Source organism: Callithrix jacchus, chromosome 11 (genome assembly GCF_049354715.1).
Source record: "Callithrix jacchus isolate 240 chromosome 11, calJac240_pri, whole genome shotgun sequence".
In the NCBI taxonomy this organism is placed as follows: Eukaryota; Metazoa; Chordata; class Mammalia; order Primates; family Cebidae; genus Callithrix; species Callithrix jacchus.
The window spans coordinates 123,893,987-123,921,404 of record NC_133512.1 but is presented as its reverse complement, the minus strand read 5'-3'; the positions used below and the strand labels follow the sequence as shown (position 1 = coordinate 123,921,404).

The window sequence follows — 27,418 nt, the reverse complement described above, 5'->3', positions numbered from 1 at the left end:
TATTTATTTGATTTTCAATAGCTATGTGCAGTATAAGCAGCATAAGCAGCATCTCTCTCTCTCTCTGTCTCTCTCTCTCTCTCTCTCTCTCTCTCTCTCTCTGCGTGTGTGTGTGTGTGTGTGTGTGTGTGTGTGTGCGCATATGTGTATGTCTTACCTTATTGGCCCAAGTTTTTGGTATTCTTTCTTAATCACCTCAGCATAAGCTTTTTGTTGGACTGTTTTGGTTTTGCCACGTTTGAACATCTTAAAACTGCAAAGAATAATTAAGCCTTGTAAGCAAGGAATTCTTTTACTTCACCTCCCTGTAAGGAAGATACTTTTGTGAAACATCTTCATCTTCATGCAATGTAAATCTCCATGTTAGTAACAGATACTTATGCTTTTCACCTCTACCTCCATCTCCTTTTTTGAATGTCTTCCCTCTTTTCTGTTTTTGCCTGGTTTGCTCACTTTTCCATGTTCTATTTTCATTGCATATTTTCCATGATATCCTTTACCAATCTCTTCCTTTTTCCAAGTTATTTTGCACCATTGGAATTTTGCCATGTGCCACTTATCTCTAACACTTTATTATGTACTAGATCTTTACATATTAAAAATGTATTTATTGTGTATCTTGGTTGCTAATTGTTCCACACATGTAAGTTATAGCCCACTAATTAAATTATTTGGGGGCAGGGACAGAGATGATGCCACAGATGTTTTCTTTGGTCTGCTATCTGTGAACACTGGCATACACAGCAAATACTTGACCCATCAATCCAGTAGTACCTTTGGCAAATGTACGAGACAGTATGAGACAGTTGGGGCCAGATCCATCAGTTTTCATAAACATCACATGTTCTCACTCATAAGTGGGGGCTGAACAATGAGAACACATGGATCCAAGGAGAAGAATGACACACACTGGGGCCTGTCAGAGGTGCAGAGGGAGGGAGAGCATCAGCATAAATAGCTAATTCATGCAGGGATTAATACCTAGGAGATGGGTTGATAGGTTCAGCAAGCCATCATGGCACACGTTTGCGTAGATAACAAACCTGCACATCCTGTACATGTATCATGGAACTTAAAACAAAATTTTAAAAAGAAGTAAAACACACTCTATTACATTTTTTTCTTTAAATCTCTTTACCGCTATGTCCTAATGCACCCTCCACATAATCTAGTTTATTCTGATAGTCACTGCGACTTTGTCGACTTTTTATTGTTTTCAGCTGCTTGTTTTAGTGACCTCTTTCCTCAACAACTAATTTTCTGTCCTGAAGTCCGATGTCTTCAAACTGAATAGTTTTGTGAAACACTGTTCTAGATGTGGATTTTTAAAAAAATTTCCAAAGGAAGAAATAAATGGGAAAATGGCTAGATTCTTATAGATTATCTCTTGGAATGTTTATGAGTAGCTCAGTTTATGTTTTGTGTGAGTATAGAAAGAAAGGACATTTTCTTCTGTAAAATATCTGGGGCAAGCCTCAATATTCATAATCACCCTCATATATACACCTCAATGACTGATTATGAGTGAATGGACAGTGCTACATTTATGATCAGTGAGGAAATAAATGCCTTTTATAATATCAATTAAATTACTGACTAGTGGCAGACTCAAACTTTTACCCCTGGTCGTGACATAAACTAGTGGCAGACTCAAACTTTTACCCCTGGTCGTGACATAAACTAGTGGCAGACTCAAACTTTTACCCCTGGTCGTGACATAAACTAGTGGCAGACTCAAACTTTTACCCCTGGTCGTGACATAGATACTACTCTTGTAAGAAACTAATTTAAGGGCTACCTACAGAGAAATCTGTAGAGGAGAAAATCATAGTTAAAGAAAGAGATGAGTCTCCTTAGAAACAATTTTCCACCCAGTACATTGCATTTGTATTTTATCATTTTGGTTGCAGACAATAAATAGTTAAGTTAAAAGCCAAATTGGCTTGGCTACAAATGAAGGTTAATGCCTTCACAGAGGAACTGACAAAGCCGGTGACAGTGCATCAGACTCCCCACTTAAGTAAGTTCGGTGGCACTGACAGATGAGCTCCTCTTCTCAGGTGTGTTGGGGTCATTTATAATGGGTGAGTAAACTGTGTTAACAGCCAATAAGCTAATCGGAATGTATGCTAGTCTGCCAGGGGAGTGACTGCTAATTTCTGTCTGTCAATCTAAAATCTCTAGAGGTGAACACTCTGGCAGATGGAAAAGGACACTGAAAAATTATCTGGAACATGAAGCTGTGCAGTGTCTAACCAAGAGTGGACACCAAGGGAACTGTTTAAACATGCCACTGATCATGATTTATGGACTTTGCCTAGTGTTTACACTTCATGGAATTTTTTTTCTCATCGAAAGCATATTTCAATGTATTTGACTTTTATCTTCTTAATTTCTCCTTTTTAAGTGGTGTGCCATTTTAAAATAACGACAATGGTTGCATATATATTTTATAAAGTCATTGAATGTAGCAATGAAGAACCTGTGACTCTTTTGACTTGGGTTTGCCATCCCCTGTATCCTGCACTGCTACCTGCACAATTGAATAGCCCCAAAGGCTTGGATTTCCTGAAAGGGACACTTAGTATGCAGCTGGCCTCTCCCCATTGATGCCCACCTGCTGAAGTCAGTGACATTCTACACATTTGCTTCAGCAGGAGGACTGCCACATGCTGCTCCCACAATCTGGATAGAATTATTTTTTTAATCATCAGTACCATTTTGTCACTAGTAATGAAATCATGCCAGTTCTAGAGAAAAAGCAGAAAGAGGAATCAAGAGGGAAGAATATCAGTCCTCGTATTACTAGACTAAAAAACTGTGACCACAGGCATGAAACCACATCTGATATCAGCATTTTGCCTGCCTGCCTTCCTTCCTTCCTTCCTTCCTTCTTTCTTTCTTTCCTTCCCTTTCCCTTTCTTCCTTCTTTCCTTCCTTCCTTCTTTCCTTCCCTTTTCCTTTCTTCCTTTCCTTCCCTTTCCCTTCCTCCCTCCCTTCCTCCCTCCTTCCTTCCTTTCTTTTTCTTTTATTTTCTTTCTCTTTCTTTTCTTCTTTCATCTTTCTTTTTTTCTTTCTTTCTCTCTCTCTCTTTCTTGTTCTTTCATTTCTCCCTACCTCTCTTCCTCTCTTCCTCTCTTTCAAGACAGAATTTTGCTGTTGTCACCCAGGCTGAAGTGCAATGTTGTGATTTCAGCTCACTGTAACCTTCACCACCTCCAAGGTTCAACCAGTTCTCCTCCGTCAGCCTCCTGAGTAGCTGGGATTACACGTGCCTGCCACCATGCCCAGCTAATTTTTGTATTTTTAGTAGAGAAGGGGTTTCACCATGTTGGCCAGGCTGTTCTCGAACTCCTGATCTCAGGGGATCCACCTGCCTTGGCCTCCCAAAGCATTTTACTTTTCAAAGGAAGTACACATAGCTGGCTTCAGTCTCTCTGGTCGGTGAATAACATGCTGTTTTATTTATAGGTCCTTGAAATTATTTAAATAAAACCCCACAAAAATAAATTTGAGTTGTTTTGTTTTTCAGGAAAAAAAATATACTCAAGATTTGATATACAGTGACTTCACCTTCCTTTTAGGAGTATTGTAAGACAAGTAGAAATTACAGGCTGCATTTGAGATTTTGCTCTGGAGCCCTTCATAATTGTAAATGCTGGTTGTCATCTAAGTCATGTAATTCATTGGTACTTATTAACTACCAGCTTTGATCCCAGTCAAGATAATATGTTGAAGTTATCTTCGAATACATATGTTCGACAATTTAGTGGCATCAGTAGGTCTTTATTAATCAACATTTTTTTTCACTTTGACATCTACGTGTTTGACTTAGGCCCAGATGTGTTAGAATTATAGCATTGGAAGGGATCTTACTGATGTTCTGGGTAAATTCTATCATCTGACAGTTGGAGACACCGAAACTGAGAATGGGTCTGGACTTGCAGTGATCCCTTATCTGGCCTCTGAGAAGCCACAGTTTTATTCCTGGTCTAGTAATTCCTAAAGCAGTATTCTTTCCACAGAGAACATCCTCAGATCTTTATTATACTTTGTATAATGAAAGGATGTCAATTTTGGTTCTAGTATGATGCAGGAAGCCCTATATGTCACAGTTTAAGCAGCTTGATAACCCAAGGAAATCCCCACGTTAAACCAAGGGGAAGGACAAACCTTAAAATTCCCCTTCAACAAGTTGGACATCAGATTGAGTTCTTTATGCCTTTCAATATCTTATCACCTTAGGACTTAAAGAACACCTAGATGATTTGTCTGTCCATCCATTCTTCCTTTCTTTTGTCTTCCTTCCTTCCCTTCCTTCTTTCCTTCCTTCCTTCCTTCCCTTCCTTGCTTCCTTCCTTCCTTCCTTCCTTCCTTCCTTCCTTCCTTCCTTCCTTCCTTCCTTCCTTTTCTTTCCTTTCTCTCTCTTTCTCTTCCTCCCTCCCTTCCTCCCTCTCTCCCTCCCTTCCTTCCTTCCTTCGCTCCTTCCTTCCTTCCTTCCCTCCTTTCTTTGGAGTCTTGCTCTGTCACCCAGACTAAAGTACAGTGGCATGATCTTGGCTCACTGCAACCTCTGCCTCCCAGGTTCAAGCAATTCCCCTGCCTCAGCCTCCCGAGTAGCTGGGATTACAGGCATCTGCTACCGCACCTGGCTAATTTTTGTATTTGTTTTTGTAGTAGAGATGTGGTTTCACCACATTGGCCAGGATGATCTCTGTCTCCTGACCTTGTGATTCCCCTGCCTTGGCCTCCCAAAGTGCTGGGATTGCAGGCGTGAGCCACCACACGCAGCCCTAATCTTTATTTTTATTTATTTTGTTTTTTGAGACAGCTCTCACTCTGTCACCCAGGCTGTAATGCAGTGGTGTGATCTCAGCTCACTGCAGCCTCTGCCCCGCAGGCTCAAGCAATGCTTCCACCTCAGCCCCTTGAGTAACTGAGATCAGAGGCGCACACCACCATGCCTGGATGGTCCTTTTGGGGGGAGGTTTTCGTTTTGTTGTTTTTGTTTTATTTTGTTGTTGCTGTTGCTGTTGTTGTTTTTTGGTAGAGACAGAGTTTTGCCATGCTGTCCAGGCTGGAGAGGATTGCTCAAGCAATCCTCCCACCTCCCACTTTCAAAGTGCTGTGATTATAGGCATGAGCCACTGCATATGGCCTCTTTCTAATCTTTAATTAACTCTTCCACAGCCAATATTGTTTAAATGCGATTCAAGTTTATTCTTAATTTGTGTGTATTAATTTTGTAAGTAACAAAAATACAGAAAGATAGCCTGCATGGCATAAGAGAAGGAGCACTGGATAAGGAGCTAAGAACTGAGAACCTAGACACCTTTATTTATCATATTATCATTAAATATTTACTTACTTGAATCCTAGGAAAAGCCACTGAAGCCAGATCCAGGATAAGAGTAGAATGATAAGAGCAGCCGGGAAGGAAAACATAAACCATGATCCAAAGTTGAGGCAGTGACAATCAGGATAGCGTCTGTGTGAAAATATGGAGACATGTTCAGGAAAGGAGAGTCAGGTGGAATCTTTGTGACAGTCACAGAGAAGCAGCAGTCCACCTCTTTCCTGTGTTGTTGTCCAAGAAGGAAGTCCTGGAATATACTCATCATTAAGTAGAATACTTTTACCCCTTGTCTCCTTTCTTGATTCTGTAACTGCGTAATTATCGCTGCATTCCATAAAAGCAAGAGTGAGGCTGGGCGCGGTGGCTCACGCCTGTAATCCCAGCACTTTGGGAGGCCGAGGCAGGTGAATCACGAGGTCAAGAGATCGAGACCATCCTGGTCAACATGGTGAAACCCCATTTCTACTAAAAATACAAAACATTAGCTGGGTGTGGTGGTGCGCACCTGTAGTCCCAGCTACTCAGGAGGCTGAGGCAGGAGAATTGCCTGAACCCAGGAGGCGGAGGTTGTGGTGAGCCGAGATCATGCCATTGCACTCCAGCCTGGTTAACAAAAGCAAAACTCCATCTCAAAAAATACAAAAATACAAAAATTAGCTGGTCATGGTCGTGTGCGCCTGTAGTCCCAGCTACTCGGGAGGCTGAGGCAGGAGAATTGCTTGAACCCAGAAGGCAGAGGTTGCGGTGAGCCGAGATCATGCCATTGCACTCCAGTCTGGGTAACAACAGCGAAACTCCACCTCAAAAAAAAAGCAAGAGTGGATATGTTTTGATTTTTGTTCTCTATATTTAATCTTTAAGGAAGTACTTGTGAAAAAAAAAACAGCACAGCACTTGGTACTCATTAAATGCACAAGAAATTGATGTTCATGAGGTGTGTGCATTTTGTTGTCACTACTCAAAACATCAGTATGTGAACAAGGAAAGCAAACAGACTTGGGGATGAGTGAAAATTAATGGGACTGAATGTCTGTTCCCATTTCACCTTGGTGACTGGAATTCTTGGCCCTAAGAAAGGACTCTGATCCAGCCCATGTCATCTCCCATGGCTGTTTTCCCCTCTGTTTCTTCTACCCCAAAGCACAGCAACCATCTAGCCATGTAGATGGTAGCTCTTTCTTCCTAGAACCAGGTGGTGCTTTGGGGCACAGTCAAATAGCATAACTCTGAGCCAGATAGAAATAATTAAAAGTTCTAGAGAAATCAACAACTTTTCTTTTAATTTTACCTAGTGATTTTCAACATTTAAACCCACATAATAACAACAACAAAAGGTCAGACACTAGCACAGTTTTTTTGGTAGCCTCACATTCATTATTCTAAAATGTAGTCTAAATACCAAATAAATTCTTATATAGTCATCCACTTTATAACTATGGAAAAACAATGGGAGATTTGAAAAACAGTTGTCTTTACTTTTTTTCTAAAAGCAGTAACGCAAGAACAAATTTGGAAGTCTGAAAAACAAATAAGATACACAGAAATAATAAAAACATTGTTAACATATTTGAGTATTTTTGAAGTTGTAAACTTTATAGAAATATAGATTTGCAGCTGGGCGCAGTGGCTCAAGCTTGTAATCCCAGCACTTTGGGAGGCCAAGGTGGGCAAATCATGAGGTCAGAAAATCAAGACCATCCTGGCCACCATGGTAAAACCCAGTCTCTACTAAAAATACAAAAAATTAGCTGGGTGTGGTGGCACACACCTATAGTCCCAGCTACTCAAGAGGCTGAGGGCAGGAGAATCACTTGAATCTGGGAGGCAGAGGTTGCAGTGAGCCAAAATCACGCCACTGCACTCCAGTCTGGGGTATATATAGGTTTATTTTATATAGATAGATAGATAGATGATAGGTAGATAGAGATTTGCAATTTGTCTTCTATTTAAATCATACTTTGTACTTTGTCATTTAAAAAATATAACTAATAAAATATTTCATGTTATATCTATACACTTGATCTTAGCCAAAAAGCCAAGAAGCAATCATGCCATATCTATGTAGTGAATTTATGTACTTTAGAGTATTTCTTTTTCTATTTTAAGATGGCTCCTAATAATAATGGGTCCTCAAAACTGTACATTTCTAAGGTTTTCTATAATTTTGTGAGCTTATGAAAAGTTACTAATCTCCCTAGGCTCTGAAAGTATCTTTAGCAACTTGAGGATAATTTTTATCTACCTTGGAGAGATCCAAAGATTAGCTTACATATTTATGCAATTAGAAGATGACAACTGATAATTAAAGATGTTAGAAAATTTGCAGAATGTCATGAATGGAAAATGCTTTATCACATCTATGAGGCTCTGTTGAAAACTATTCATTTTTGAAAAATGTTGTCTCCAGTTGGAAAATAAGGTAACAGGAAAAAAAGCTGATTTCCCATTAACGTTAGAATTGAATTACAGGATGACCTACTAACGTAGGTCTGTACCACCTAACAAAACTTAGAAATGCTGCTTGGATTAGGTTTAGATCCATGTCCTCCATCCTAATTTCACTTTTCATCATCTGTGGCTTATATCTTGAAAACAGTCTGCAGAGCTCTCCCCACCCACTGGAGAAAATTCTACAAAATGTATTTGACTGAAGATGGGCTTTTCAGAATTTTTGCCTGGAGGAATAGTTTCTTTAGAAAAATGAAAGCCTGAAAAAGTTAAACTTCGTTTCATTTAATAGTACAGAAGTATATAAACAACCACATGAGACTATGCCTCTGTAATCATAACCTTTACCCTTTTCCTAGAGTAAATATTTTGAACAAATAAAGTATATATGGCATACTCTAAGGGTTTTCTTTTGCTCTGATGTTCCTTTTCTTATATCCTGCAAGTGAAGAGACTTCAAACATGTGTCTACAGCAAATACAGATTTCTTGTATCATGAACTATGCTAAGAGATGTAATCCTCATGAAATCCTTTTCTTCTACCCAACACTGTTTGCTGTCTACCAAATGCCAGGTGCTCTCCAAGCTACTGGGGACACAGTGGTGAATGAGATTGACCTGGTCCAGGCTCTCATAAAGTTTATGTTGAAGTGGAGCACACACTCAATAAACAGGTAAACATATAACAAAATTGGAAATAAAATGGAATAATGCAATAAAAAGTTATTAGGGGAAAAAGGAAATTTTATATAATGTCATAAGAGAAGGTAGTATTTTAGATGAAATCTAAATAGCAAGAAGGAGCCAGTCATGTGAATAACTGGGAAGCAACATTTCGGACAGGGGAAATGGCAAGTACAAAGCTCTTGAGTTAAAAATGAGTTTGTCATGCTTGTGGAGGCACAGGAGGCCACTGTGGCTGTGGGTAGTGAACTGAAAGAAGTCGCCAGTAGGGATCAGATCATATGTAACCTTGTAGCCAGTCCAAAAGGATTTGGATTTTATTACAAATGCAATGAGGACTAATTGGAACATAGTAAGTTAGTAACGTGACATGACCTAATTAGTAATTGACATAAAACAGATTGGCTCCTGGATGCATTCTCAGGATTGAAGGCGACAAGACTGGAAACAATGTGTGATATTCAGGATGTGGTGGCAGAGTTCCAAGATGTTACCCCAAATTCCTGCCTCCTGGTGTACACGCCTTGTAAAATCTCCTTCTCTTCTGTGTAGGCAGAATCTATGAATATGTTGATGATCACCTAATATGTTGATGTCAACCTAATCACTCCTATGATTAGGTTGCTCAGTGAAAAAAGCAAAGGGATTTTTGCTTAGGTAATCAAAGTCCCTGTCAATTGAATTTGAGTTAGTCAAAAGCAGGAACTATCCTGGGCAGGCCTAACTTAACCAGCTGAGCCCTTAAAATAGAGTTTCCTCCTGGCCTGAAGAAGATATCCTGTTGTCAGAGGGAGGGGCCCTGTAGCAAGGGCCTGAGGGAAGCCTCTAGAAGCTGAGAAAGTCCCCATGCCAACAGCCAACAAGAAAGTGGACCCTTCAGTAATTAAACTACAAGGAACTAAATTCTACCAACAACCTCGATGAGCATGGAGGAATACCCTGAGCCCCTATCTAGGTTACAAGCTCAGTTGCCACCCTGCTTTCAGCCTGGTACTATCCTGAGCAAGAACCCAGCTAACCTTTGCCTGGACTATTTTTTTAAAATTCTTAAAATTTTTAATTTGTGTAGGTACATAGTTGGTGTATATATTTATGGGGTACATGAGATGTTTTGATATAGGCATTCAATGTGTAATAATCATATAATGGAATTGGGGTTATCCATTCCCTCAAGCATTTATCCTTTATGTTACAAAGAATCCAATTATACTCTTTTAGTTATTTTAAAATGTACAATTAAATTATTATTAAGTATAGTCACTCTGTCATCATATCCAATACTAGGTCTTATTCATTCTTTCTATTAACTTTGTACCCATTAACCATCCCTGACTTTCACCCCACACCCCTATTATCCTTCCCAGTCTCTGGTAACAATTCTTCCACTCTCTATCTCCATGAGTTCAATTGTTTTGATTTTAGATTCGACAAATAAGTGAGAACATGTGATGTTGTTTTTCTGTGCCTGGTTTATTTCACTTAACATACTGACTTCCAGTTCCATTTACGTTGTTGCAAATGACAGGATCTCTTTTTTATGGCAAAACGCTATTCTATTGTATATGTGTACCACATTTTCTTTATCCGTCCATCTGTTGATGGATGCTTAGGTTGCATCCAAATCATGGCTATTATTAATATATACAGTATTGCAACAAACATGGGAATGCAGATATAGCTTCCAAACACTGATTTTCTTTCTTTTGGGTATATTCCCCACAGTGGAATTGCTGAATCACATGGTGGCTTTATTTTAGTTTTTGAGGAACTTTCAAACTGCTCTCCATAGTGGTTGTACTAATAATTTACATTCCTACCAATCAGTGTGTGACAGCTCCCTTTCCTCTACATCCCCACCAGCATTTGTTATTGCCTGTCTTTTGGATAAAAGCCATTTTACCTGGGGTGAGATGATATCTCATTGTAGCGTTGATTTACATTTCTCTGATGATCAATGATGTTGAATGTCTTTTCATATGCCTGTTTGAAACTTGTATGTCTTCTTTTAAGAAATATATATTCAAATATTTTGCCCATTTTAATGGGATTATTGGATTTTTCCATGTAGAGTTGTTTGAGCTCATTACATATTCCGGTTATTAATACTTTGTTAGATGGGAAATTTGCAAATATTTGCTCTCATTTCATGGATTTTCTATTCACATTGTTGTTTCCTTTGCTGTTCAGAAGCTTATTAACTCGATGTGATGCTGTTTGTCCATTTTGGCTTTGGTTGCCTGGGCTTGTGGGATATTATGCCAGAAATTTTAGACCAGACCCATGTATTAGCGAGTTTACCTAACATTTTCTTTTTTTTTTTTTTTTTTTTTTTTTTGTGGGGGAGAGGAAGGCAGGAAGGGAGGGAAGAAGGATGGTAGGGAGGAAGAAAGGCATGAAGGAAGGAAGGAAGGAAGGAAGGGAGGAAGCGGGGAGGGAGGGAGGGAGAGAGGGAGGGAGGGAGGGAGGGAGGGAGGGAAGGGAAGGAAGGAAATCAAGCAATGAGAGAGACATTGCCGACCTGGATCTAGAGGTTTACACGTTGATTTCTTTTTTTTTTTTTGAGAGAAGGAAAGAAAAAAATAAATAAATAAAAATAAGTAAAGGAGAGGAAGAAAGAGGAAGAGAAAGAGGGAGAGTAAATGGAAATATTGCTTTATTTTGAAAAAAATTGAGTATTAATAATGGCCAATCAATGTTTCATTTAAACTTATGGGTAGGTGTGATGTGGTATTGACAAGAATGTATATTTTGTGTATTTGAAGTGGAGAGCTCTATGAATATTTATTAAGTTTACTTGTTCCGGATCTGAGTTCGAGTCCTTGATATCCTTATTAATTTTCTGTCTCATTGAATCTAAGTCTCGTATCTGGGTGTTAGGATTGTTAGCTCTTGTTGTTGCATTGATCCTTTTACCACTATATCTTTGTTGCTTTAAAATCTATTTTATCTAATACGAGAATTGCAACTCCTGCTTTTTATTTATTTATTATTTATTTTTGCTCTCCATTTGGTTGGTAAATCTTTCTCCATCCCTTTGTTTTGAGTCTTTGTGTATCCTTGCATGTGAAACAGGTCTGGATGTAACATGCCATTGGGTTTTGGCTGTGTCTTTTGATTGGGGGATTTGGTCAATTTAAATTTAGGGTTACTGCCATTTGATGTTGACTGGCTGTTTTATCCATTCATTGGTGTAAATTCTTCTTTATGTTGGTGCTCTTTACTTTTTGGTGTATTTTTAGAAAGGCTAATACTGGTTGTTTCTTTCTGTGTGTAATGCTTCTTTCAGAAGCTCTTGTAAAGCAGGCCTGGTGGTAATAAAATCTCTGAGTTCTTGCTTGTTCATAAAAGATTTTATTTTTCCTTCAGTTGTGAAGCTTAGTTTGGCTGGATATGAAATTCTGGGCTGAAGGTTCTGTTCTTTGAGAATGTTGAATATTGGCCCCCACTCTCTTCTGGCTTGTAGAGTTTCTGCTGAGAGATCTGCTGTAAGTCTGCTAAGCTTGCCTTTGTGGGTAACATGACCTTTCTCTCTGGCTGCCCTTAGTATTTTCTCCTTCGTTTCAACCCTGGTGAATCTAACGATTATGTGCCTTGGGGTTGCTCTTCTTGAGGAATATCTTTGTGGTGTTCTCTGTATTTCCTGGGGTTGAATTTTGACCTGCTTTGCTAGTTTAGGAAAATTTTCCTGAATAATATCCTGAAGGGTATTTTCCAGCTTGGATTCATTCTCTCCGTCGCATTCAGGTACACCTATGAAACGTAAATTTGGTCTTTTCACATAGTCCCACATTTCTTGTAGACTTTGCTCATTCCTTTTTATCCTTTGTTCTCTAATCTTGTCTTCTTGTTTTATTTCATTAAGTTGGACTTTGACCTCTGATATCCCTTCTTCTGCTTGAACAATTCGAGTGTTTAAACCTGTGCATACTTCTCGGAGTTCCTGTATTGTATTCTTTAGTTCCATTAATTCACTCATACTCCTCTCTAAGTTGTCTATTCTCAATAGGATTTCATCAAACCTTTTTTCAAAGTTCCTAGTTTCTTTACGTTGGGCTACAACATGTTCTTTTAACTCACCGAAGTTTGTTATTATCCATTCCTTGAAGAGTGATTCTGTCATCAGGATGAGCTCGTTCTCCATCAAGCCTTGTTCCATTGTCGATGTGGAACTGTGATCATCTTTAGAGGGAGAGGCGTTCTGACTTTGAGTATTCTCAGCTTTTTTATGCTGGTTTCTTCCCGTCATTGTAAATTTATCCTCCTGTCTCTTTGAAATTACCAACTTTCAGATTAGGTCTCTTGAGTGGACGTCCAGGTTGTTAGTTCCCAGGGCCAGAGCAGCGGCGTTAAGACTGATGGTGCTTTTCTGCCCAGGATTCTCCTGTCTGGCTTCCTTCTTGTGTCCGTAGTAGGCGACTCTGCCTTCCCGGGGCTCCAAACCTCGGTCAGAAGGGGAACCGTCCCGTTTACTCTGCGCCGAGCACTGCCGCACCGAGGTGCCATCACAGCCGCTGCCGGGCTCTGGTGTCCTGCTGGGGACCCGGGCCGGTCCTCCGAACCTGTTTACTTTGCTCCGAGAGCTGCCGCGCAGGGGTGCCAGCGGAACGGCTGCACCGGCCACGAGAGTCGCGCTGGCCACCCGTGGGTTTCCTCCACTGGGGGATCTCCTGCTCCGTGAGCAACCAGAATTTGTCTGAAAGTGTGGCGTCCTCTAGTTCTCCGCGCCTTCCCTGAGAGCTGCAATCCCGGGCTGTTAGCGATCGGCCATCTTGGATCATCCCACCTACCTAACATTTTCTTGTGGCAGTTTTACAGTTTGAGGTCTTTTTAAGTGTTTAATTTATTTGATTTCATTTATGTGTATGGCATCAGATAGGGGGTCTAGTTTTATTCTTCTGCATATGGATATCCCGTGTTTCCAACACCATTTACGGAAAAGACTGTCTTTCCCCAGTGTATGCTCTTGGCACCTTTTTCGAAAATGAGTTCATTGTAGGTGTGCGGATTTATTTCTGAGTTCTCTGTTCAGCTCCAGTAGTCTATGTGTCTGTTTTTGTGCCAGTACCATGCTTCTTGATTACTATTGTTTAATTTCCACATGCTTTTATAGCTCTGTAGTATAATTAGAAGTCATGTAATGTGATTCTTACAGTTTCCATCCTTTTGCTAAAGATAGCTTTGGCTATTCTGGTTCTTTTGTGGTTCCATATAAATTTTAGGATTATTCTTTTCCATTTCTGTGAAAAATGTCATTGATACCTTTATGGGGATTGCATCACATCTGTATATTGCTTTAGGTAGTGTGAACATTTTAACAATATTCATTCTTTTTATCCATTAACATGGAATATCTCCTCTTCAGTTTCTTTCATCAATGTTTTATAGTTTTTATTGCAGAGACCTATCACTTCTCTGCTTAATTCTTAGTTTTATTTGTAGCTATCATAAATGGAGTTACTTTATTATTTCTTTTTCCGATTATTCACTGTTGACATATACAAATGCTACTGATTTTTGTTTGTTGATTTTATATCCTGCAACTTTACTGAATTTATCAGTTCTAATAGTTGTGTGGTGGAGTCTGAAGTCTTTTCCAAATGTAAGATCATATCATCTACAAACAAGGATACTTTGACTTCCTCCTTTTTCATTTGGGTGCCGTTTTCACTTTCTTTTGTCTGATTGCTCTAGCTAGAACTTGCAGTACTATGTTGAATAACAGTGTTGAAAGTGGGCATCCTTTTCATGCTCCAGATCTTAGAGGAAAACCTTTCGGTTTTTTACCCATTCAGTATAGTACTAGCTGTGGGTCTGTCATCTATTGTCTACAGATTCTTCTTTTTTTTTTAATGTTAAGGTATTTTCCTTCCTTATCCATTTTTGAGGGTTTTATTGTGAAGGGGTGTTGAATTTTATGAAATGCTTTTTGAGCATAAATGGAAATTATATCATTTTGTTGTTATGATGTATTATTATATGAATTTCTTTGCATATATTGACACATCTTTGCATCCCAGGGATAAATACTATTTGGTCATGATGAATGATATTTTTAATGTATTTGTTGAATTCAGTTTGTTAGTATTTTGTTGAGGATTTTTTCATCAATATTCATAAGGGATATTTCTCTGTACTTTCCTTTTTTTGATGTGTCTTTGTTTGGTTTTGGTACCAAGGTAATACTGGACTCATAGAGTTTGGAAGTATTCCCTCCTGTATTTTTTGGAATAGTTTGAGTAGGATTGATATTATTTCTCCTTTAAATATTTAGAAGATTTCAGCAGTGAAGCATTGGGTCCCAGGCCTTTCTTTACTGGAAGACTTTTATTATGGCTTCAATCTCGTTACTTGTTATTAGCTCATTCAGGTTTTAAATTTTTTCATGGTTCAGTCTTGGTAGGTTTTACGTGTTTAGGAATTTGTCCATTTCTTCTAGGTTTTCTAATTTATTGGCATATAACTGCTCATATAGCTACTAATGATCCTTTGAATTTCTGCAATATCAGCTGTAATGACTCCTGTTCCATCTCTTATTTGACATATTTGGATCATTTCTCTTCTTTTCTTACTTAGTCTGGCTAAAGATTTGCCAATTTTGTTTAACTATTTTTTAAAAAAACAACTCTTCGTTTTCATTGATTTTTTGACATTGTTTTCTTTATTTCAATTTAACTTAATTCTACTCTGATCTTATATTTTATTCTACTAACTTTGAGTTTGGTTTGCTCTTGCTTTTCTCATTCTTTAAGATGCATTATTAGGTTGTTTATCTGAAGTTTTTCTTTTATTTTCTGATGTAGGCCCTTAGAGCTACAAATTTCCTTCTTGGTACTGTTTAGCTGTATCGCATAGATTTTGGTATGTGGTGTTTCCATTAACATTTGTTTCAAAACGTATTTCAATTTCCTTCTGAATTTCTTTATTGATCCACTGTCATTCAGGAGCATACTGTTTAATTTCCACGTGCTTTTATAGTTTCCAAAATTCCTTTTGTATTGATTTTTAGTTTTATTCTATTGTGGTTAGAAAGGATATTTGATATTATTTCAATTTTTGAATGTTTTAAGACTTGTTTTGTGACCTAACATATGGTCTCTCCTTGAGAATGGTCCATGTGCTGAGGAAAAGAATATGTATACTGCAGCCATTTGATGAAATGATCTGTAAATATCTATTAGATTCATGTGGTCTATAGTGTACATTAAGTCCAATGTTTCTTTGTTGATTTTCTGTCTGGAAGATCTAGCTAATGCTGAAGTGAGGTGTTGAAGTCTTTAGCTATTATTTTATTGAGGTCTCTCTCTCTCTGTCTCTCTCTCACACTCAATTACATTTTTATTTTACACAGGAAGAAGCTGAGTCTTACCGGATTAGGTGGATTGCTTAAAGTCAGATTGTGTAGCCAAACTGGATTTTTTTTTAATTTTTATTGGATTCAAACTGGATTTTTAACCCAGGAGGAGTTTAAAATACAACCTCTGTTCATTAAACCACCATATCCTCAATTTCAGCTGCCAGGTGAATATAGAAAATGCCATATATATTACAAAACATCCACAGGCTAGAGTATAAACTTTATGTTTTCATGGCATTTTTAAACAACTGTAGAAATGATTGCCCCATAACACGGAGATGTGCTTTGACCTAAAGCACATTTATGCATCAAGGTTGACTCTTGGGAAGAGTCATTGTCACTGCATGTAACTTACATGCAACTTATGCCCCACTGCAAAACAGCAAATAACTTTAATACCCATGAAATACCCAGAACATGGCTTCAAAAGAATGAATGTAGTCTTGGAAATTTATAGCCTTGGAACAGATTTTAGGCATTAAGGGTCACAGTATGCTAGTGTCCACACCAATTCTAGACCATTTGACTAATGACAGTTTTGATTATCTCTGAGATAAAGCTACTTTTTCATTTTGTATGTGTGTTCTTCCAGAGGATTTTTTTCAATATATTAACTATCATTCATGACCCAGGCTGAGATTTTTAACAGCAATGGCAAAAGTAGAAGCAGTGGCAAAACAACAGCTAACATTATTGACAAGTGTCTATGTGCCAGACCCTCTGCTATAGCCACATGGGCATTATGGCATTTAATTATTTCAATAATGTTATAAATTGACAAGTGTCTATGTGCCAGACCCTCTGCTAGAGCACCATGGGCATTATGGCATTTAATTATTTCAATAATGTTATAAGTTCTAGTATCACCCCCATTTTACAGATGAGGGAATTGATAGTCACAGAAGTTAAGCTAATATATGGTGGGCTTGAAATCTGAACTGAGGTCTAAGTCTGCCATGTCCAGATTTCTCCCATAGTATTTACCAGAAGAATTATTACTGAGAAATATATATTGCTCATTTCTACAGTGAAAAATCATAGTAATATTTGAAAGTGCTTATTGCTAGGTAGCTGTCCCTTGCACGTGAGAGAGAGAGTGGTCTAGGAACCCCCACAGTTGCCACAATGCAGAAATACTCAACTCCCGGAGTCGGCCCAGTATAATCCCCATGTGTATAAACGAAAAGTTGGCTCTCTGTATCCATGGGTTCCAAAGCACTCAAATACTGTATTTTTTATCTGTGTTTGGTTGCAGTTGGGGAACCTGTGGACATGGAGAGCCAACGGTATTTATTGAAACAAATCTTCATCTGAGCAAACCCATGCAGTTCAAACCTGTGTTGTTCAAGGGTCAACTCTAACTGGTTTATCTTCTTCCTTTTTAATTAGTGATGTAAAACACAGTTAGCAAGAGTGACTGTGTTAATCATTGATAATACAACTTTCTTCCAACCTGCTTACTCTACCTATAGATTTCACAGCTGATACCTATAAACTAAAAAATATACTTTGGTAATCAGCAAGCTGTGAAATTTTATATGTGATAATCTTCCGTTCTTGATTCAGTAGATCTTTTGTGTGTGTGTTTAACCAATAGCTGTTGTATTCAAAACCACTCTACTATGAAAGTAGTAATTGTCTCTAATAATATGTCCCTTCATAGATTTGTTTTTATATTAAAAGATAATTTAGTTATTTAAATGATTCCCAAGAATAATTAGTACTTCATTATATCTTAATACAGTTCATCTCAAATGATGTTTATTGATCACTGGTATGATTTGGATGTTTATTTGTGTCAAATGTCATTAAAATGTGATCACCAATGTTTAAAGTGGAAACTAGTGAGAGGTGTTTGGGTCATGGGGGTGGATCCTTCATGAATGGCTTGGCACCCTTCCTGTGGTAGAGTTCACAGGAGATCTGTTTGTTAAAAAGACATTGCTTTCTTGTCATGTGATTCCCTTTTGCCTTTGCTATGACTGGAAGCTTCCTGAGGCCCTCACCAGAAGCTGAGCAGATGTTGGTGTCATGCTTGTACAGCCCCAAGAACCATGAGCCAAAATACACCTCTTTTCTTTAGAAATTACCCAGCCTCAGTTGTTCCTTTATAGTAGCACAAAACAGACTAACAAAATCACCTACTTGTGTCCTTTATGGGCTAAAAGAAGAATAAGACAAGAATTCATTCAGCCATTACAAGCTAGCAATTGTCAAGGGTGATGGTGTAATCCTCAATGTGCATGTGTGGATAAGACAAGCTTTTGGAAGGGTAAACATAGGTTATGATTTTAAAAACAGATAAAAATGGTGGTTAAGAAATAACAGAGTTTCAAATGGTATTGAATTCATAAAAGTAGAGAAAGTTGTTGACAGAGTTGGCTGGTGTACAGTCCCCCAGTTCCCTCTGCTTCCTTTCTGAGTCCTGACTGAAAATTAGAGTGCTTTGACTTTTGTGTGACCCAAACATCTGCAGGTTTTTTCCTGGCAGGCTTGAACCCAAAATGGGGACTTGAACATTCCCAGGCACTGATAAAGGTATCTAGATTTGATAGAAAGAAACTGGCCCTGGCCCGAAGCCAGATTCCTTAAATTCTATGCCCTGACCCCCTTGCAGTGGACGCACCTAGGTAGAACATCCCTTTTCTCTCATTGTTCCTCTAGAGGATTGTACTCTGTAAGTTCCGCTAATACATGCTTTGTACCAATCACCCTGGTATTTCATTCTTCTTTCTTTGGAATCACAATCAGCACCATCTCAGGACTGTTTGGGGCACTCCCTTGTAGAAGATCTCCTGCTGTGGTTTTGGGGCAACTCCAGCGATTAGTTCAATGGAACAAATGGCTGATTTTTTAAGAACCGAAGTAGGAAGTAATAGCTTAATTACAGGATAGTATTTATTAACAGCAGTGTCAGAAAATATTAGTTGGTGACCGAAAGAGTGTATCAGTGGAGCAAAAAGGGATAACAATCATGTGGAGAGCATTAAGCAAACAGGATTTTCCTTATGGAAAAATGTAATGAATTTATATAATTAAAACAAGAGCTAATAGAACAAAAACTATTTCCAGAATGCCCTGTTGCAAGGATTTTTTAAAGCTAATGGTGAATTAACAATAGAGGAGTGCAGGAATTTAAGAATTTAGGTGCCACAGCTACTACCAGATTCTAAGAATAAGAATGTCAGAAATATTTCATACTTTATAAACGTCAGCCATCATCCTACATGCCTCTCTTCTATCACTGTATAATCCCTGACTCATCTTCCATTTTGAAAATGGTCTTCCAGATTCCAAAGTACCATATACTTCTGATTCCTCTCCTACCTCAATTAACTTTGCTCATCCTCTTCCTTGTCAGTATTTCCTAAGAGTCTATCCATGTCTCAGTTCTTTTAACATTTTTTCATATGTGACCATTTTCATGCTCAAAAATTTCATATTTGCCTATATAAATACTCAAATTTATAACTAACTCAAATAAGGCATTTGCAAATGATTGCTGGAAGTCACTTTGTGGATAGGTTCGCACGAGGCATTTCAATGCATCCAAATTCAAATTTAATGATATCTCCAGGGAACCTGAACTCTCCCATTTCTTCTCAAGAAGTCCATGTCATCACTATCATCTGACCTTATGGACAAAAGTCCCCAGAGTTGCCCTAAGCCCTCCTTGCCCTTAAATCCTCATATCTAACTACTCACACCCTTCTGACTTTGCAGTGTCTTGAGTCCAGATCCTCCTATCACTTCACAGCTAGCCTAGTTCTGCCTTTCATCGTCGGCACTTTCATCACAGACTCCTAATTGGTTTCCTGTCTCCAGACTCCTATAGCGCCAATCTGCATCCTGTAAAGTATGCAAAACATGCACAGACTATGTCACTCCTCCCTGAAACACGCATTGCAGACTTTTTGGTACTTTGATTTAATGAACTATTTCCATTCCTTTTCTCCATAAATGTGTTTACCTCTTTCAAGATTATTCCAAGTCATATGGACACATTTTCTGTAGTACCCAAGGTATGTGGCACATAGCTACAGCCCTCTTTTAGGACACCCTTCTGTGATGTTTCCAGGAAGGTAAATTTTTTTCTTTTCTTTTTTTTGAGACGGAGTTTCGCTCTTGTGACCCAGGCTGGAGTGCAATGGTGCAATCTCGGCTCACCGCAACCTCCGCCTCCTGGGTTCAGGCAATTCTCCTGCCTCAGCCTCCCGAGTAGCTGGGATTACAGGCACGCACCACCATACCCAGCTAATTTTTTTTTTTTTTGTATTTTTAGTAGAGACGGGGTCTCACCATGTTGACCAAGATGGTCTCGATCTCTTGACCTCATGATCCACCCGCCTCGGCCTCCCAACCAGGAAGGTAAATTTTAAGGAGGCAGCCTTTGGTTTTGGTCTTCAATCTGCTAAGCTAAACCTCAACTTTCTCAACTCTAGTAGTAATGATAACCAACATTTATTTATTTTATTTTGAGACAGGTTCTCACTCTGTCACCTGGGCTGGAGTGCAGTGGTGCAATCTCAGCTTATTGCAACTTTCACTTCCTGGGCTCAAGCCATCCTCCCACCTAAGCCTCCCGAGTAGCTAGGACTACAGGTGTACACCACCGTACTGGCTAATTTTTGTATGTTTTGTAGATACAGGGTTTTGCTATGTTGTCCAGGCTCATCTTGAACTCCTGAACTTAAGCCATCTACCCACCTTGGCCTCCCAAAGTGCTGGGATCGTAAGTGTGAGCCACTGCACCTGGCCAACCAACATTTATTGAACCCATGCTTTGTGCTAGGCACTAAGTTCTACTTATTTTATACAAAACTCAAAACAGTCCTCTATGAGAGATATCATATTATTTTCCTCATTTGTTTGGAATGGCAACAGGCTTTGAGAGCTTAATAATTGTCCAAAGTCACCCAGCTGATGAATGAAAAAGCTGAAATTTGAACACAGACGCTTTAACTCCTGAGCATATGCTTTTAATCACGGACTATGTACCACCGTCATAGAAAGGATGTAGGATATAGGTGCGCTATAATGTATGTAAATTATCTGGCAAGAGCCTAATACATCTCTCTACCTTCTCACCTATAGGTTTCTAGGTTTTTACATTTTAGTGGTTTTTCTCATATGTATGTTTTGTCTAGGCAACAAGATGAATATTCTTCCTGGCAGGTTTTATTTCTTGCATTCTACAATATAATTCAAAACCATGCATTGCACATTGCCAATTCTCAAGAAATGTTTGTTAATTGAATAAATGAATGGAGGTCTGTTTTTGTTTTATTGAATAACTTTTAGCTTTCTCAGAATTCATTGTTTTTGTTTCCTTTATGTAAAAAAATACAAAATACATTGTAAATATTATTACATATACACATAACATACAAAGAGATTGTACATTATATGTATATCAAAAGAATAACAATATAACGCTTCAAAATATGTTACATAATTTCTTCCTCTAAGTTTATTTGTGAGATGACACTTTTCTCTAAATGTCAGTGATATGAAGCCATTAACTCTGAAGTTTTTTGCATCCTTTGGAGCTGGGAGGGATCCAAAATGAAATTGTTCAAAAGGATCATTGGTACAACGCTAAAAGATGACAAATGGTATCAAGAGGAAAAGGTGGCATTATTGTAGTGGATATGTAGATAAAGAGCTATTTCTCTCCAGCTCCAAATATTTGAAAAAGTACACACACACACACACACACACATACACACGAATCGAATTTTGAGCTTCTATAATATTTTTCAATGAAATTTAATGCATTCCATTTTTTTATTGCCTTTAGATGCTACCATGTTTTGTAGGGCCAACATCTAAGCAAAATTTCAATAAATATCTCACTTGTTTAATACTATCAATTATATTTTTTCACATAAGGTTCTTTTCCCTTCTATTCCAGTATTTTATTTCATAAAAGGACTCTGAATTTTTTCCAGTTTGCATATAATTCCTAATGTAAAGACAACCCTTTGGAGAAAAGCATCATTATGTTTCAAAGTATATTTTAAGCATTCTCTAAATTTAAAGAACCTTTTGACCAAATCTCCATGATTAGGAGAAACAGAAGATTAGACAACTAGTGAAAATAGTTACTAAAACCTTTTGCTCAAAATGCTATAATGCTCTTAATCTGTCGTTACAAATGGATTAGTGCATTCAATAAGTAAAAGTTAAAACAAACTTTGGCTGATATATTCTGCAAGATCACAAGACCAAAACGACCTCAGTATGAATTACTTTGACTGTATCAAGTAATTTCATGGGAATGATGGAAAACAGCAGTTCTCTAATATCAACCAAGATGAAGCATAAGAATTGGTCTAGATATTAGAAAAGGAAATTCACAGAGGAGAGCTACAATGTGGAATTTCTTCCCTTGGAGAATTCATGAGAAATGATATTAGTCATTTTCAAAAAGAGCAGGTGCATTTCCTGTCTTGAATTAGAGGATACATTGGATAAACACTCTCTGGTACTGTGAATTTCAGAAGTCTCTTATTTATAAACCAAAAGTCTTAAAGTTTTCTTTCTCACTCAGTAATTGGAGTATATATGATGGATTTGTATTCATAGAAACAATATTCATAGAGGTCTGTGTAATACTGATCCTAAACTTCCATACCAGTGTTCTTTGAACACAAACACCCATTCTTTCTAGAATGGAGATCGACATTCTTTGACTCATGGATTTCTTAGAGAATCTATTCAGGCACAACATTTTGCAAATAATTTCAAAAAATTCACAGTGTCTATGAATCTACTTTTCAGAGAGTAGTTTTCCTGCCTCTGAACTCTATTTTTTCGTAAACCCACATCCTGTTCCTAGGCTTTTGCAATCTTGTCCATCTTCTTAGAATTCTGATTATTATCTGTTCTTTTAGTGGAACGAGTCTGAGTGCTCATATGACACCATGGACTTTCATACTATTGTTTCAATGATACTTACATAATGCAAAATATTTTTACATAGTTTACTTCATTTAATTCTCACAATAAACCTATAAACTGTGACTATTTTACGTATGAAAAAAATTAAGCCTTGGGAGAATCATGTACCGTTTTGTTGTTAAATTCTCAATGTGGCTGGGTGCAGTGGCTCATGCCTATAATCCCAGCACTTTAGGAGGCCAAGGCGGGTAAATTGCTTGAGGCCAGGAGTTTGAGACCAGGTTGGCCAACATGACAAAATCCCACATCTTCTAAAAATTAGTGGGGCATCATGGTGCATGCCTATAATCCCAGCTACCAGGGAGGCTGAGGCATGACAATCGCTGGTACCCAGGAGGTGAAAGTTGCAGTGAGCTGAGATTGCACCACTGTCCTCCAGCCTGGGTGACAGAGTGAGACTCTGTCTCAAAAAAATAAATAAGTAAAGTAATTCACAATGTAAGTACCTGCAAACTGAGGATTTTTTAACACAAGTGCTCTACCTGTTGTGTCCACAGATTCTCCATTTTTTCATTGGATTATCATCACAGTTCCAAACATATTAAGAGTCATGTATCTGTTTGTAGACTATTACTGACATTTACTGTAATTGTTCAATCTTTCACATCTTTTTTGAATTCCAAAGCCAAGCCTTCTGTAATTAATACCTCTGTTCACCATTCATTATTTAAGTTCAAATATTGGTCCCCAAACTCTACACAAATTGTCCCAACAAAATAATTCCTTTCATTTTAGTTAACTACCATTTGGGGTATTGTTTTCAATGAAAAATATTTTTCCTGCCTGTTTAGAGTGGTCAGCCAAGAATTATATCCTCTGAGCTGACCTGGGAAATCTGTTGGCACAAGTTAATTCACTATGCCCTGAATATTTAACTTTCAGTACAGAGGAAGGTCTGTAGACCTACAGATGTCCTGAGGGAAACAAAGGAGAGTTAAAATAACATCTCTGTACTTAAATTCTCTGAATCAGGTAAGAATAATTTTTATAATTTGTGTGCTGCCCACATGTTAAATCAGCAATCCATAAGGTTACTTACGTATTGAAATGCTCAGCAAAGATTAGGTTGGTGGAGGTACCAGTGATTGTTGTCAGTCCACCAATAGTAGAAGAGTAAGCAATGCACAAACACATAAGTTTACATATCATGTGGTCCTTCTTTGTTCGATATTTGGTTCCCATGCCCGAGCTCTGTTCAACAACAACAAAAAAGTACCATGAGAACTGCTCTAGATTTGTTTGGACTGAATGTTTGTGTCCCACCACCCCCACCAATTCATACGTTGAAACCCTAACCCTTGATGTGGTAGTATTTGGCGATGGGGCCTTTGGAAGGTACTTAAGGTTAGTTAAGGTCATGAGGATGTGGCCCTGGTCTGATGGGATTGGGTCCTTATACGAGGATTTCTCTCTCTTCCTCTTTGCCATGGAGAAAGCTACAACAAGGTGGCTGTCTGCAATGCCGGGAGAGAGGCCTCACCAGACACTGACCCTGGCAGACCCTGATCCAGTCTCCGGATCTGTGAGAAATAAATTTTTGTTATTTAAGCCACTTAGTCTGTGGTGTTTTTTTATGATGATGTGAGCTGACTAATAGAGCGTTTATCTTTCCATCAATAGAGATGTAGCAATAAAAGTATCTAAACTTAAACCACTGAAATATTTTTTAAAACCAAATTTCATTCATTTCCTCATCCTTCTTTCTTGTCCTATACCAAACTCTTCCCTCATGTCTTCCCTTCTTGCCACTACTCCCAAAGCTTTTCATTATTTTTCTGTTGATACTGGTGGTACATAGTCAATACATTCCTAAACTTCTTTTGGAAGAGTTTCCCCACCTATGCATGTTAATGGATGGTTCCCAGAGGATATTACTCCTGAAATTGAATGTTTTCAATCCCATATACCTAATTTGATGGCCAGGCACAGTGGCTCCTGTCTGTAATCCCAAAACTTCAGAAGACCAAGACAGGCAGATCACTTGAGGTCAGGAGTTCTAGACCAGCCTGGCCAACATGGCGAAACCCTGCCTCTACTAAAAATACAAAAATTAGTCATGTGTGGTTGTGGGCACCTATAATCCCAGCTACCTGGGAGGTTGAGGAGGGAGAATTTATTGAACCTGGGAGGCAGAGGTTGCAGTGAGCTGAAGTTGCACCACTGTACTCCACACTCCAGCCTGGGCAACAGAGCAAAACTCTGTCTCAAGACTATATATATTTGTGATATATATATATATATATATATTTCAACTGATTTGTGAATATATATATTTTGAATGTCTTCAACAAAACTCCAATCTAGAAATGTTCAGAACTAAAGATATTACTTCTTTTGTCAAACCTAGTTCATCAGGATCACCTATCTAAGCTACTGTCATCACCATCACTATAATAAGAAACAGTGTCCTTAGCATGTAATAAGTTCTGGTGCAAGTTAAAATCAATTAAATATTTTAATTAATTTAAGTCTTACAGTACAATGAGGTGGGTACTATTACAATGTCATTTTATGAATGAAAGACATAAGACATAGAGAAGTTAAGAGAATTGCTCGAGACCCAGAGCCTGAAAATGGCAGACTTGGGTTTTGAAATCATGCAGTCTTGCTTTAGAGCTCATACTGTCAGCCACTTTGCTATGACATATTGCTTGTCCTCCTTAAAAACACTATCTTTCTCATCCCATCAAATTCTGTCAATTGTATTTACTGAAATATGCCTGGACTCTGTTCCATTTTCTCCATATCCACTGTCGTCTCCCTGGTCTCAGTCAACTTTGCCTCTGGCCTATGTTAATGAAATAATGTGTTTCATTATTACATCAATTCTTGCCTATTACAGACCCATTCTACACACCACAGCCTTTAAACAAAAATCTAAATGTAGTTAAGGAATACACAAACACCTGTTATCTTTTTGTCTTCTTCTATTTGTGTGTTTCCTAAATACATTTGTACATTTTTTTAGGCAGCCATGTGTAGGAAAGGTCTCAAGTAGGCAATAATTGACGCAAGGACAACCATAAAGCAGTTATTACGGTAACTCAGAGCACATTTTATTTATTCATCATCTATCAAGGGACACTTAAGTTGTTCCCATATCTTGGCTATTGTGAAGCATGCTGCAATGAATATGGGGAAGCAGATATTTCTTTGACATACTGATTTCATCTTGGGGGTACATACATCCAGAAGTGGGACTGCTGGATCACATTATACTTCTATTTTTTCTCTAAGTTTTTGAGGAATCTCTGTATTGTTTTCCATAATGGTTGCACCAATTTATATTGCCACTACAAGCATGCAAGGGTTCTCCCTTCTCCGGGATGAATAGAAGAAATGTTGTGCTTATCCATACAGAGAAGCATGCTATTTGAGACATTATAAAAAGATCTTTTTGAAAAGTCGTGTTAAGGAAAATATTACTACTCACTGAAAGTCACGATAGATAAGAAAATGGCATTTAGCATGACAGGGTCAGGTGCGTTGGATTGTAATTGACCTACTTTCTAATTAAAGGTCAGCCTCCAAAGGACTCTATGCTTCACCCAAAATAGATTAATTTACAGACATCTCTGTTTGCCTTATATTTTATACATGGAAATGATTTGTATTTTCCATGTGATAAAAAAAAATGCCATTGAAATTTGACACAAAATAAGTGGTTATGTAAATAAAATAGGGAAATATGTTTAAAAAGTCTTATGAGTGATACAAAGTGACAATTGAAATTTAGGGCTTAACGTTTAATATTTCTATAGGGAAGACTTCAAACACAAACCAGAAAGTGATGCACAATTTGAATATTATTAAATTGATAATAAAAATGGAATCTTAAAATATGTAATGTTTATACGATTTCTCTTTGCCACCTTAAAACTTTCAAAAATATAAATATAGAACAAATTGGATTTCATATAAAAGCTTAACTGTAAATATATGCATATATGGAGAATTATTAAAGACATCAGAAGACATAAAACAAAAAATCAAAACAGAAACAGATTAATATGTTTGCCATGCTTTATGCCTTATGAATTAGCCATACGTTTTTTATTAACAAGAACCTTTAACATATACATATTGCTACTGCTCATGAGCTGATGTTTATGCAACTATCATTGACAATTTATAAAGGCATTAAAATCCAGGGTAAATTTGAATTCTACAGTAAATGTTAACACTAATACATCACAATGCAAATTAAAGGTTAAGAGGAGGAGTTTTTGAGAGGGGATGGTGAATGCAGATTGTTTTTTTATCTAGCCAGTAAGCATGGGCTCCATGCATTCAGATTTACTGTTATTTTTACCGATTGCTTGTGTTCACTGGTGCTCACTGGACTGAACTAGTAGAAGAGACGATACTGAAGTTAAGGGTAAAGCATGAGGACCAGAGCAACAGCAGCAGAGGGCACTGAGCTGAAAACTAGGGCTCTTAGGAAAGCCTGAAATGAGCCACTAATTGAGCTAATGGTATAGAAATTATAAAAAGGGGGCAGGTATCACAGCAGATTAATCTTTAGTCTTCTGCCCAGATAATAGTTTCAACCTGAGACCAAGCATTTAACCTGAGAGAGGGAGGTGGAATAAATCATTTGGGGTAAAAAGTGA

The 27,418-nt window shown here is 38.0% G+C and overlaps 1 protein-coding gene across 1 annotated transcript in view; it reads right to left on the bottom strand.

Annotated features, from left to right (window-relative positions):
- Positions 1 to 27,418, bottom strand: part of SLC13A1 (solute carrier family 13 member 1) — a 76,831-nt gene that overhangs the window by 13,641 nt on the left and 35,772 nt on the right. The window contains exons 7-9 of the mRNA XM_054236968.2: positions 23,845 to 23,996; positions 5,369 to 5,488; positions 158 to 253 (exon numbers count right to left, since the gene is read on the bottom strand). Coding sequence (XP_054092943.1) covers positions 158 to 253; positions 5,369 to 5,488; positions 23,845 to 23,996 — 368 coding nt within the window. The remainder of the gene's footprint in view (positions 1 to 157; positions 254 to 5,368; positions 5,489 to 23,844; positions 23,997 to 27,418) is intronic.